General features: G+C 41.4%; 1 protein-coding gene across 1 annotated transcript in view; it reads left to right on the top strand.

Annotated features, from left to right (window-relative positions):
- The window catches only part of cfap221 (cilia and flagella associated protein 221), a 30,169-nt gene extending 17,555 nt beyond the window's left edge, over positions 1 to 12,614 (top strand). The window contains 8 exon segments of the mRNA XM_061715357.1: positions 3,611 to 3,756; positions 3,823 to 3,958; positions 4,034 to 4,116; positions 4,195 to 4,273; positions 4,412 to 4,500; positions 10,355 to 10,429; positions 10,526 to 10,634; positions 12,141 to 12,614. Coding sequence (XP_061571341.1) covers positions 3,611 to 3,756; positions 3,823 to 3,958; positions 4,034 to 4,116; positions 4,195 to 4,273; positions 4,412 to 4,500; positions 10,355 to 10,429; positions 10,526 to 10,634; positions 12,141 to 12,146 — 723 coding nt within the window. The 3' untranslated portion in view covers positions 12,147 to 12,614.
- The last annotated feature ends 2,150 nt before the right edge of the window (positions 12,615 to 14,764 follow it).

Here is a 14,764-nt window from a genome sequence, read left to right as displayed (position 1 = left end):
ACCGGGACCAGCGCTACTCACGGCCAGAGCGAGAACTGCAGGTCACGTACGCGTCCAGTGTCTTTTTGAGAATGTGCAGGTCGACGCGTCAAATAAACGCAGTTTACGCGTGGCGGCCATGACGCGTACGCGTACGCGGTCTGAAGTGCAAGTATATCCCAGGCTTAATAATCTTCCGTAGAAAAAACTGTAGTACTTCTTAGTAGTTAATTCTTTTTTTTTTTTTTACCTTGCCTGAAATTACCTATTGTTGTGATACTCTATGTGAAGTAATTTCTGTGTAATTTTCCTCTACCATAGTTCAAGATTCCTACCATACTGTTAATATTTTGGGTATTTGACTATTTTGAGCAAAAGATCCCTTTTTCAGAGGTTCATAAGAATATAAATACTTGACTTACAAGAAGTTAAATGGCCAGATGATCTCCATCTCCTCTTTCATTCAAGATAAGTAAAGTAAACTAAAGGTCTGGAGGTGATATCTCAGTGCAAGTGAAGGAGATGATGATTAGGCTGAAAAACGACATGAGAGAGATGACAAAACGTAGGAGATGAACAGTTCTGGTGAGCCCAACTACATCAAAAGGCCCGGAAGACCACAGATGATAACTAAAATGAATGATCCCAGAATCTTTCCTACAGAGAAGGAAAAGCCTTTGACAACATCAACACCACTCAAGATGTCAAAATATACTCGAGGAGCGAATCTCAGTCCTCTACTGCCTGAAGTCCTGGTTATATTTACGGAGACGGTCCAAATATTTTTAAGCCCTGAAAGTCGAGGCTCTTTGTTTCATGCAGCCTCTTCAATTCTCCGCCTTGATCACACCATGACTGTTTTATTCCTCATTTATTGTGCTCGTGCTTAGCTGTTTGTGCGACATAACAAAGCCCAGCCTGCGTGCCAGAGGGACTTTCAATCTCATCCAAACTCTTTTCATCAGAATTTTCAATATTTTTAGAATTGGTTCTTAAATTTGTAAAGATTCAACACATTTACTTCAAATAGCGTTCTGCTTCAGGGCTGAACTCGGTTCTGGGGGGAATAAAAGGCCAGTTTTGTCCGGTCTTACCTCTCAGTGTCTCCTATGAAGAGACACGTGCACTGAGAGGAGTCAAAGATGCTCAAAGGAGTCCAGCGTAGAGGATAAATACACAAACACCTGAAACACCTGAGTTTAGACGCAGAAAAGAAAGTGGACAAACAGTTGAAAAGCCTCTCCCGTCGAGCTCTTTCACTGCAAACCGTGGATGTGACTCAGGAGTTTTCTTTATTTGGAAGATTTGTGAATCGATCCCAGAGTGTTTGTGTAAAAGAATGAATATAATACAGAAAAACCCCACCGTAGAACCTACTGTACATGTATAAGACACAAGGACTTTATTTTATTTATTAATTAAGGATCCCCATTAGCTGTTGTCATAGCAGCCAGCTATTCTTCCTGGGGTCCGCAAGACATACAGTACAATCACAATTAAAAAGCCCACAAAACAAAAAATAAAAGCCAAAACAATACATACAATAGATAAACCATCATCTAAAACAAATCATATCCACAACACACCAAACAGATGAAATTACTGACTACGTTTACATGCAGTCAAAATTTGTGTTAAGGTCAATATTCCGGTTACTGAAACATTGGTAATAATCAGTTTCCATGCGTGAGCTAACAGGGTAATCCCTGTTTACATGGTAATTAATCATTTGGGATATCTGGATCAAAACAGCGACGCACGGAGGACGTCATGGCGCAATTCCCGTCATTTCCGCTTCTTCTTAATGTATCCAAATCCAAAACAACCACAATAACAGCAGCACGGCGGATAATGAACAGCACAGTAGAAGTCGTTTTGTTTCTCGGACCTGTAGTTCGTCTTTTTCAGCGTCTTCCAGCGGTGCTTGCAAATTCCGGTTATTCAAAGGGGTTATTGGTGTTTACATGGCTGTGCTCAACCGGGTTATTGCTAATATTCCGGTTAGAAAAGGGTTACTGACTGCATGTAAACGCAGTCACTGTCTTAAATAGAATTTAAGTTTCCTCTTAAAAATTGATTTACTGTAAATACAGTAGAATTCCAGAGACATTGACCTGTAGATAAAAGAACATTGTAAAGCATTTGTTTTTGAACGAGGCAATAGAAGCAGACCATCACTGGACCCTCTAGTGTTATGATCATGAATAGTATTAGTAAAAACAACTTGTTCATACAAAGAAACTGGAGTTTTACTACTAGTGACCAATTTAAACATGGATAGTGTGTTGAATGAGAGCCTCTGCTCCACAGTGAGCCAGTAGATGAAGTCAGGCATTCGACTCACATTCCACTCCAACTTTGGGCCTCAGGACTCTTAATATTAAAAGACTTGATCTTCCTGATCTCCACCTTAAAGTTGGAGACGTGCAGAGGCCACGCAGGCCAAATGAAACCCGCCTCCAGAACCGGCCGTGGTAGTTTCTGCCTAGGTGGAGGTCGAGCGTTCGCAGACGTGCGCAGATTTCATCTGGAAATGACCTCGAAAAAGAGGCGGCACCAACCGGCAATGTGCTGGTTTTATTGTTTTATTGTTGGCTTTATCTCCAACAACAACAAATCAGCATCAGATTAAAAGCGTCAAAATATCAAAAAAGCAAAACAATTTAACAGTCTCATCCAGAAATAAAGAACAACAGCAAAATAATGTGTTGGAGAGGGAACAGGAGGAAGCAGAACGCTTATTTAGTCCTGTCCCTTCCTCACAATATCACTATATGCCATAGAAAATATAAAAATTAAAATAAAATAAACTAAGAAAAGACAAAATAAGAACAAAAAATAAATAAATACAACACAAACAATTAATAAACAAAAATCAAGGCATAATTAAACCAGCCTCCTATAATATCTTAAACTCAAAAATGTAATTTCCCAGTCACTTCTTTGACGATCCATGATCAGCCATGAATCCAGGTAGTTACATTTGTATTGTATATGATGCATCACATAAGGAACAGAATAATAATAAAATAAAGACATACAGAAAGTAAATTGAACTCTGTAGAGGTCCTTATTTTTATATTTGTCAAGAATTGTTTTCTTGTATGTGTCTTTAAACTGTATAGAGTTAGTGCTTTGTTTGATTTCTTCATCAAGACCCACAAAGTTCCCCAACAGACTGATATGCACATGCTTTTAAGAGCAGTACGTACACAAGGTTGTTTAAAATTCCAATTTTTTTTTAATGTTTTCAGGCAGTGCATTATTTCTTGCTTTGACCATTATTGTTGCTGTTCTAGTTTTCACTAAGTCCATAAATCTGTAATTTAAAGAATGGAGGTTGGTGCCGACGTCGAGACGGCTCTCGGGCGAAAGCTCAGCTCTGGATTCTGCACGATGGTCTTTAACGTGTATATTGTGTAGCTCACTCCTCATCTGGTGCTGTGGGGTTTCCCAGCATTTACCTCCTGCTATTGTCTTTGTGACGACGAGAATCTCCCTGGTGCAGGACGGCTGACTCATCCACTGTTTGCACACATGAGAGGAAGAGGCAGCGAGAGGTGGAGGAACAGACGATGGACCGTGGGGTTGAATCCTGCTTCTAACCGGGCTGTCTGTTGGTGTCGTCTAGGTTCCCCAGCATTACAAGCTCATGGGCTACCGGGCCGGCTCGGTGTCGGACGCCTTTAACTCTTACATCCCCGCAACTCTGGCCCGGCCACTTCGCTCCGGACCGCCAGTAACCAACCGCACCAGAAACTAAGTCAGAATACATCAGTCATACACAGCATAACCTGACTGCTTGTCTCTAATCCCCTTTGAGGACACGCCCGGGGAGACCAGAGGTTCATCACCGCTCCAGTCAGGGGACGAGGAGCATGAAGAGGAGTGGGAATCAGTGGAGGGAGATGCTGATCTCTGCTCCGGAGCTCCTGACGCTCTGCTCAGTCCCTTTCCAGCTAACCCACTCAGAATCTTTGTAAGAGCCCGTTATTCTACTCCTAATCAAGCCTAGCAGGATGTGAAACGTCTGTCTTGTGATATTGTGGTTCAGAATCCAGCACCGGGCCTCCAGAGTGACGAACCTCAAGCCTACCATGAAAACGATTGGGAGTATCACCTGTGTCCACTGCCCAGGTACCGTCACCAGCCTTCACTCGCACTAAAATAAGGTAAAACGTATCACTCCGGTCCCATCAGTTGCATCTTGTGCAGGTATCCGCTTGGCGAGAGGAACTTGAGAGGATCGAAGACAGAAACCTCTCACTCGCAGAAGGAACGTCTCAACCTCAAGGTATTCATGTGTTTTGCAGTCTTCCAGTCTGAAAACCACTGCGTGTGTGTTTGTTTGTGAGCAAACAGGAAGCAGAAACCGCTTCCTGGTGCCGTTTGTTCCAACCAAACTTTTGTGTCTTGACCAACTTGACCAAAGGACGCCTTCGCGGGAGCCATGAAGTGGGACGACTGCGATTCCGGCTCTTTAACTCACCCGGCGCTCGACCGAGACTGTGCTCCTCGCAGGTGGGTCATACTTGACTTGTTTGTCGCATGGTATTTGTACATCAGAACAGAGAGTATTTCCCACTTGCACTAACTTCAATCAATCAATCAAACTTGATTTATATAGCGCTTTTCATGCATATATAAAAATGCAACACAAAGTGCTTTACATAAAACGTTAAACAAACGTAAAACCTATTAATGGATGAACAAAGAACTGGACCTAAAAGCTAAAAAAATCCAGGAAAAGATAAGGAGAAGATAAGAAAAAGTTGAAATGTCAAGATTAATGTTGAAATACAATTTCAAGAATAAAGTTGAAATTTCGTGAATAAAGCTGAAATTTCGAGAATAAAGTTGAAATACAATTTCAAGAAAAAAGTTGAATTGTCGAGATTAATGTTGAAATGCAATTTCAAGAATAAAGTTGAAATTTCGTGAATAAAGCTGAAATTTCAAGAATAAAGTTGAAATGTCGAGATTAATGTTGAAATACAATTTCGTGAATAAAGCTGAAATTTCAAGAATAAAGTTGAAATGTCGAGATTAATGTTGAAATACAATTTTGTGAATAAAGCTGAAATTTCAAGAATAAAGTTGAAATGTCGAGATTAATGTTGAAATACAATTTTGTGAATAAAGCTGAAATTTCAAGAATAAAGTTGAAATACAATTTCAAGAATAAAGTTGAAATTTCGGGAAAAAAAGTTGGAATGTCGAAATTAATTTTGAAATACAATTTCGAGAATAAAGTTGAAGTTTTGTGAATTAAGTCAAAATGTCTCCTCTCCTCCTCCTCCCTCTGTTATAGTCTCAGAAGGTTAACTTTTTTCTCAACATTTCGACTTTTTTCTCGAAGTGCCTAATGAAAAAAAAATCTCTCCTTCTAAAATATTATTTTTATTTTTCTCCTGCCTGGCCCTAATACTCTTCTGTACCAAGACCATTAAAACACTTGAAAACTAATAATAACATGAAGCCGCTGAACTTGTTTATTTTTGGGATGTCCACATATCTCCATCCTGTGGAAGAATTTGAACTCACCACCCGCCGCTAGCAGAACCAGCGCACCACACGACACCATTGACGGGCGCTGTGGGGGTTCCTCATGTCACCACTCCAGATCCTCATGTTTTCATGCTCCCAGTTGCTGGATGTTTATCTTCTTACAGAATATCTTCCTCCTCATGTCCTGGCGGCCGACCGCCGAGACGCAGCGGCACGTTTGAACAGCTCCGTCATCTCACACCGCATTACCGAAACATGACTTCTCACAGTCGTCCTTATAAATATGTAATAGCCGAGTCCACGCTCCTCGCACCACCTGCCAGGTTCCAGGATGTCAGGTCGTCTGCTTGTAATACATCCAGCAGGAGTCATTCTACATTTATGGAGCCGCACATCAGTAGGACAGCATTCTGCACTCAAACTATTTCATCAGTTTGGATTTCAGGTATTGCATTTTTGTGAAAGAAGGTGCGATGATTTATGTCCAATAAGCATTTTGATAAAATAGCCGCGAGCATCCGCAGACACTTGAACACATAAATACTGTATAGCACTCATTCACATGAATTCATTCTTTTATTCTGCGGTGCTGTTGTTGTGAGGCCATGTGTGGGTGTGTTTGTGGAATCTAGGTCACGCTGTATAGAGACAAAGTCCTCACTTACTCTGAGAAATAATGATTTATTCAGCCCTCACTTCTGAAAGGACATTGAATAAGAAATATTTTGATGTTGCAGTCCCGTCCTATTTGTCTGCGTTTTCATCTGCAGTCTTGTGCAAACATCCTCCGTCTCTGACCTTTTCTGCAGACGTAACGCCACGCAGATTATCATTCACATGGATAGAACTTCCTGCTTGATCCTCGTGTAGCTTCAAAGTGAAAATCACTGAGCTAATGAGCCAACTTTCCTGGAGATCTGATAATATTTCAAGTCATTATTTGACAAGATGTCCAAGTACTTCAGCACTGTTGGAATGGGTTGGAATCTCATCGATGACTCCCTCCCCTCACCTCTCTCTCTCTCTCTCTCCCTCCTGTCTTCTCCCACCTTCCCCGTGTTGCATAATCAGTCGCCTGGCAGGGCGAAGGATTCGCTGTTTGGCTGTCAGCACTGATCTGCAGGATAACTGGAAATATTCTCCTTTATTCATGCAAGAGAAAGCCTCCCTGCTCGGCCGTATTCCTTTACTGTTACTGCCTCACTGCTGCTGCTGCAACAGTGTCTGGGCTTATCTTGTAAACACAAACATCGGGATTTAGTGAAATACGAGAACAAACCCAACCTGGTCATATTTCAACAAATATATTAAAAAAAAAGGATACATTTAAATGTTTTTTCTTGTTTCTGATACCTGGCTACGACGGAGTATTAGGGCCAAACTAAGAAGAAAAAAAAAAGGAAATTACGAAAATAAAGTCATAATAATATGAGAATAAAGTCGTAAAATTACGAGAATAAAGTCATAATGTTGCGAGAATAAAGTCGTAATATTACGAGAATAAAGTCGTAATATTTTGAGAATGAAGTCATAATATTACCAGAATAAAGTCGTAATATTAAATATATTATAAATATATAAATATAACTTCACAAGATGCTCAATATTCAACATTTTAACACACTCTTCCTGTTAGAGTTCTCAATTACCACTTTATTCTTGTAATATTACAACTTTATTCTCATAAATTACGACTTTATTCTCGTAATATTATGACTTTATTCTCGTAATATTACGACTTTATTCTCATAATATTACGACTTTATTCTCATAATTTTATGACTTCATTCTCATAATATTACGACTTTATTCTATTACGACTTTATTCTTGCAACATTATGACTTTATTCTCGTAATGTTACGACTTTATTCTCATTATATTATGACTTTATTCTCATAATTTACGACTTTATTCTCATAATATTATGACTTCATTCTCATAATATTACGACTTTATTCTATTACGACTTTATTCTTGCAACATTATGACTTTATTCTCGTAATATTACGACTTTATTCTCATAATATTACGACTTTATTCTCATAATATTATGACTTCATTCTCATAATATTACGACTTTATTCTATTACGACTTTATTCTTGCAACATTATGACTTTATTCTCGTAATCTTACAACTTTATTCTCATTATATTATGACTTTATTCTCGTAATTTCCAATTTTTTTTTGTCTTAGTTTGGCCCTAATACTCCGTCGTACCTGGCTGTAACCACTTAAGTTTAACTAACATGACGGAATCCAGAACTTACAAGTGTGTGAACGGTTCATGTTGGAGTTGGATGACGTCGGTCCGTCTCAGTGTTTGCAGAGAAATGTTTTTCTCACCTGGGGGACTGTGCCGCGACGTCAGGTCGTCAATTATGCAGCAGTATCGATCTTTTTCAATGATGGACAGGAGCTGGTCGTCCAGGATAACCAGCTCTGCAGCTTTGTCCATGATTGAGCTGGTTCCTGGCGTTCTGGGGGGAGTTCCTCTCATTTCTCTAAAGCCATCTCCAGAGTCTGCCTTCCCCTTTGACTCCATAAAGCTGCGATCTTCGCCTGATGGCTCCCTAAATGCTTAGTGAGGCTTAATAAGGTCTGATTTTTAGCAGCTTTCATGCCACCGCTGGAAACCACGTTATAGTTCCCGGCATCAATAACACCAGACTCACAGCAGGACGCTCCAAGGCGGCGATGCTCGACTTTCTATGCTGGCTTTGGGATTCTGCCCATAGAAATGTGACGATACATTTAAAAAGCTTTAAAAAGCAATGAATATAGCAGTTCTTTGACTGGCCACTAGGGGCTGGCTCCAAAAAAACGAGTTAATCTCCATTGACTAATGGTAAAATGTCCAACTTTGCAGCAGTAATAAATGTATTTACAGGTTCAGAAACAAACGAGGGGTTTAGTCTTGAGTGCCAGTCATCGCTTTAGCTGAACTCCTGACAGCTCTCACCCCTATTTCAAAGATATTATGTTTTGCTGTGCTGTTAATGTTTCTAACAGACAGTCAGAAGTGACTCTAGGTTGGACTGGACGGGTCCTGGGCTAACCGAGCATTCCTTAACTTGTGCAGCCTTGCAGTTTCGCAGCGCTTTGTTGTAGCTGGTTCCGCGGCTCCTCCAGCTGAGCCACCCTCCAATGGCGCTTTTACACTAGTACCTACTCAGACCGACTCCACTCGTCTTGCCCTCGTTTCTTTTCAATATCCAGATCAGAAGTAGGAGGTTGGAGAGAAGCTGCTGTGACGTATTTGATTGTATGATCTAAACGAAGAAGACAACAACACTAAAGATGTGGAACATGGAGGAGATGATAGATGTGCTGCTGGGTCTGTGGCTTGTGTTCAATATCAAGGTAAAAAATGAGAGTGAGGAAAGCTTCAACTCGACCTGTGGGGTTTGAGGCACAAAGTATTCTAGGGGGCGCTGTTGAGCCATTAGGCCACGCCCATTAATGCAAACCATTAAATATCACATTCTTCGCCAGGCCTGGCTCAGTGTCTCGAGAGGAGGTAGTAAAACGTTTTTACTTTTAAGTTTAACAGCACACTGGTTGGATGAAAGCTTCGTGCCACACAGTACAATTCTAAACACAACTTTTATCTTATTTCTAAAGATAAAGGAAGCTCTGAAAACCTTAACAAACCATGGTTTACTATAGAACTTAGGAAATCTGCTTTAAAGAAAAACAAGCTTTATAAAAGGCATTTTCAAAGTCCTAGTCCTTTAAATTGTGCTACATACAAAAATTATAGGAATAAATACAACCATCTTATTAAAAATAAATAAATGATCTATGGAAAATATTGAAAGAATCACTCAACAAGAAAAAAAATCATCTATTCCAGCCCAGTCTACATTTCAGGATGGCGCATAAGATAACAGAGCATACACAAATTGCTAATAAATTCAATGATTTCTTTATAAATGTGGGTCCACGTCTTGCAAAACATCTTAAAAATGTTCATGGTTCTCCTTCTAACTATAAATGAAGGTTATCCCTCATGTGATGTCACATCCGCCGCCCAGCGCGGGAAATTCGGAGTTCGTCAATGCTTTTTTAAAAATGTTGTTTGTTTGTCTCTGCGCTGCTGAAAAGTCAGCTGGAGCTGCGAGCAGCTATGAAGTGACAGAGCTCCTGGTAGATCTGGTCCTTCCTTATCGCCCGTCTAGATCCCTTTTTAATTCTCTCCTCAGCCACCAGGTTTATGAACATCTGCACCTCAGAGTTGGATCATGAAACAGACTTTTGCTGCCGTTGCCTGTTGAATAAAATGAACAAGAAGCTGCGAGTCGCTCTTTTGCTGATTTCCGCCTCCTGACTCAAACGTCTGACGGCCCCCCGACCAATCGGTGGCCTGTAGTGTGATGACGCCCGACTTAGAGCCTCGACAGAGTAGTTACAGAAAAAGTATCTTCTCTGCACAGTTAGACCCGCCTCCACCCCTAGTGGAAAGGCGCAAAACCGAGCCGAGTGGAGTCGGGCTGAGTAGGTACTAGTCGTAAAAGCGCCACAAGTGGGCCTGCACCGTTTCGGGGGGGATTCTGAAGGAGGATAGACGATTCAGTCAGGATGAACGTCTGGTTACACGTGAGTGTGAGCCGAGGCAGACGTAAAAAGCTAACTTTTGGTAACTGAGCCCTCGTGGGCGTGATTTCATTTCCTCCAAAATCTTATCAGTGTTTTGTTTTGCCTGTAAGTGCTATCAGCCTTCATTCCTGTCCAAGATGACACTCTAAACAAGTCTGGGAGCTGCTTTCATCTCTCTGAGAGCATCCATTTGCGAGCATCATCTCCATCCTTTCATGTGTGGTCTGATCCTTCAAGAAGAAGAACCATCTGTCTGTGTCTCCCGCAGATCCATCGATATACTCCCACTCACAGCCCCCCCTGACCATCTCCCTGAGCATCTCCCTGCACTAATGGAGTCACCGTAAGCTCACACAGCAGTGTTTACACACCTGAGCTTTGTTGTTGAGAGCTTGTCTTCTCAGCCCGCTCCTCTGACGTTGCCGCCATGTGTGTACAGGTGTGACACTTCAGGACTCCCACCGACACCAGACGTGATCAGAGCAGCGCTCCTGCCGGGAAACGCTCCCGTCTCCCATAGCAACCCTGCTGCAGGACGAGACAGTCAGGTCAGTTCAATAAGCAAAGTAGCACTCACGCGTTCAGTCTGGGACACACGCAGCAGATCAGAGTTCGGCCTGATGGATGCTTATTTACTCAAAGGAAGCCCTTCCTCTGCAGCGAGCGAGACAAACGCTCTCGTGGAGACGGCGAGTGCTTTTGTGGAGTGGACAGGAAGTAGTTAGGATAAACCAAACATGAAGTTAATGAATGTGCAAACGTTGTACCTGCAGTTGCTCCCAGCAGCTTCCTGGGAGCTGGAAGGCTCCGCACGTGATGCAGCTTTTAACACCTCTCACGCTAGTCACGGCATTCACGTCCTCTTCTCATCCTGAACACAACCCTCATGTGTTGATGGTAAAACAACTGACAGTAGCAAACATGTCTGTTCACCGAAATGTTCATTTAAATGCAGTCTAACTTCAAATTATACTTTTTTTCCTGCCAATAGAGGGTATGCATTGATGTCACTTTCCCACTGGACCAGCCCCCTTACTCGCACTGAGTGGCAAAAATGGCTGCAACTAGTGGAGAAGACGGGATAACAGCCGATTATTGGCTTAAATTAAAGGCAGTTGGACTTGACAGTGACCCGTACAGTTACCCCAAGAACCAGTGGTCCATGGACATTAATATTTGGCCACGAACCGAGTTTCCTGATATTTATATTTACTTAATTTCTACGCCAGGGAAATACACGAAGCAAAGCTTGAAGGCATACAAAAGTCTTGACGCTTGGTCCTACTTCAAGGCAGGATTTGTTGTAGAAATTAAAGTGATGAGGACACTAACTTTATGATTTGACCGTTTAACGTTAGCTACCCAAAAATCCAACATTACCTGATACAAAATGGGAACCGCGAATCCATTTCGGTGCCTGGAATCCAGTTGTTTCTGTGAATTGCAGCGATCAATTTGTCTCTCTTAAGCTTATTTTTCGGCAGTCTGTAAAACGATAACTCCGATTTCTTGCTAAATCTATGAGTACAGTCGATCGCACAAAAGCTCTTTCCCATTTTAGATGTTTTCCATTTGCTCAAACTGAAAGTTTACGCTGCCACTCAGTCTTTCTGCCACTCAGTCTTTCTGACACTCAGTGGGCGTAACCCGCTGTGAAGTCGCATCTGTGACGTCATGCGCATTCCCTCTATTAATATTAACTACTGAGGAAATAAGGATACTGACTCCTGACACAAGCCAAACTACATTTTCCATAAAAGTAATAAACTTTCATCATTTTATAATGTAACAGAGATCATTTTAATTCCACATGGCAGTTAAAAGCTATGTTTTTCCAGATGTCTTTAATACTCTGCGATGTAACGTCAATGCTACACAATGTGCCAGAGGCAACTCGCACTTGAAACCTTGTATATTTGGTGTTTGAGTGTTTTTCCGGGCGTGTTTCTGATGTTTGGGGCGAGTGACACGAGGCTGTCGTCAGCTGTTCTCCAGCAGCTCCCTCTCCTCCTCCTCCGGCCCCCTCACTGACGTGCAGCCGCTCTGACCCGCAGGTCTGAGAGCAGCCGCATGGGAAAAGCAGTGATGAGCAGGCTGCAGCAGCTCGGAGCCGCCGGCAGGAATACTCCTCCACCAGCAGAAGACTGCCAATGAGAGAGACACACACACACACACACACACACACAGCCTGCATACTGTACAGGAACAAACACAACCGCAGGACTCCAGTGGCACATTATACAGCAGCCATCCTCCTCTCCACATGCAACACTCTCCTTGATCTGCTTCTCCTCTACTGTAAAAATGAAACCTGGTTACTGTCGCTCGCCCACCTATAAGCCTCCTTCTACCCACTCAAAATTACCAGCTTCCCTCCTGTTCTCTTACAAAGGCAGGAAATATGTTCTCCCTCCACCCACTTCGCTGGGCTAAAAGCACCGCTTCCTTGCGTTCCAGCAGACAGCATCCCGACCCTGACAGTTCCACATGATAATGCTGCGTTGTGATGAAGCAGCCGCTTGTTTTAGGAGCAGAGACACGGCGCCGAACCTCTCCTTGCAAAGTAAATCGCCCTCCGAGAAGATCCTGCTTTTAATTGAATCCGACGTCTCAAAGTCTGCAGACAGCAATTCGACAATTACAGTGATGCGGTTTTAAAAAAAGAAACGCAGCAAAGGTCACCGTTTAATTGGCAAAGGAGTTTGAGAAGCTGTGGACAGCCGTCCGGCGAGTTCTCTCCGCCGCCTATAGAGGGAGCTCTAACTCTGCCACTTAACAAGCACAAGTTCCCACTTTCATTTGTCCTTCTGTGAATTACAGCAACTCTATACGTTTGAATTGTTTCAAAGACACACGGGGAAATGAAAAAATAAAGACATATAAGGTCAGATTGTTCAGACATGTGGTTAGACCCTCACAGGGGGGCTGTGGCCTATAGCCATGTGACTCCTCCGTCAGAAAAAAATAAAATAAAAATATGAGCCATATATATATATATATATATATATATATATATATATATATATATATATATATATATATATATATATATGCATTTTTTAATGTATAATATATATTTTAATATATATTTTATATTTTTTTATATATATATAAAAAAATATATATGATAAATAAAATACGATAGATAAATAAAAATATATATGATATATATATATGCATTTTTTAATATATAATATATATTTTAATATATATTTTATATTTTTTTATATATTTTATATATTCATTTATATTTTATATAAATATAAATATATAAAAAATAAATATATATATAAATATAAATTCATATTTATATACATAAAATATATAAAAAAATATATATGATAAATAAAATATGATAGATAAATAAAAATATATATGATATATATATGATATATATATATATATAAATAAAAATATAAATGAATATATAAAAAAATATAAAATATATATTAAAATATATATTATATATTAAAAAATGCATATATATATATATATATATCTCATAAAAAAATATATATATGATATATTAAAATATATATATATTATATAAAAAAAATGCATACATATGCCTTAGGTTTTTACCAACTTGGTATTAACCATGTATGCAGACAAAAAAAAAAGAAACCCCACACTAAAGGATGTTCTTTAAAGGATGCTCAGGGAGGCTGCACTGCATTATGGGCCGTCGTGTATCGCTCTGCTCCCTTATACAGGTTGCAACCTCAGAGGCAGCAGGACCACAGCTGCATATTTAATAGCAGACAGCGACGCTATATATTTAATAAGTAATAGACGGTGCAATAATAGTAACAGAATTGTATGTGAGCGGACAGAACAGCTGTGTTTTCCTGTTCCTTCACCCACCGGTGAACACCAACATCTCCCGCAGTAACTGCCCCTGCCATCGCTTCCTTTACGGCTCACTTTACTTTAAAGGGGGCTATTATTCCCCCCCCCCCCCCGACTGGAAAATGAGCCCAGGCGCTCGCAGAGCAATGACCACCTCTCAAAGGTCCAGGCGAGGACGTATTCAAAGCGGGGGTGTTTCTGCCCCTGCAGCTCCGTCGGCTCCATCGACGGCTGTTTACAACCCCCGGGACGAGCCATCAATAACACGCAGCAGCAGCTTCTACCTGCTCCTTCCTCGCTCCGACTGGCAGGGACGCACACTTCCCCCTGAAAATCAAGCCAGGGACTTCAAGCAGCCGAGGCTTGCTGCATTTGTTAAACACTGAATGTTTGCCCGGCCCCCTCGGGGCTGTTTGAGTGTTTGGACGAAAGCACATTTGAGGATTCTTTTAAATAACTCTGATTCAAACCTTCATTCATGATCTGAGAGTGTTGGACTGAAGTTGGAGGTGAGAAATGTGGAGGCTGCTCAGGTCACGGTAAAAGAAATCTTCCTAAAAGCTTGTGGCGCGTTCTCTCAGCTCCACCAGCTTCGTTTAGAGTAAAAGCCCCCGACGTCCTCGCCAGCCGCTCCTGATGCCGTCCGGTCCGCTCTTCGTCTCGTCCTTGACGGCAGTCGGGCTTAATGGCTGCGGCAGTGGCAAGGTGCCCCGAACCCTCAGCAGAGTGGAATTACCAAAGGGTCCATTTAAATTACCCGGCGGCGCTGCTACCTCCGTCCAGACTGAGTGCCGTAAAGTGGCAGGAACGGGCGAGGTGGGAATGTTCA

This window comes from Cololabis saira, chromosome 24, assembly GCF_033807715.1.
Source record: "Cololabis saira isolate AMF1-May2022 chromosome 24, fColSai1.1, whole genome shotgun sequence".
In the NCBI taxonomy this organism is placed as follows: domain Eukaryota; kingdom Metazoa; phylum Chordata; class Actinopteri; order Beloniformes; family Belonidae; genus Cololabis; species Cololabis saira.
The sequence above is the reverse complement of the archived record's forward strand: the minus strand, read 5'-3'. Positions and strand labels throughout refer to the sequence as shown.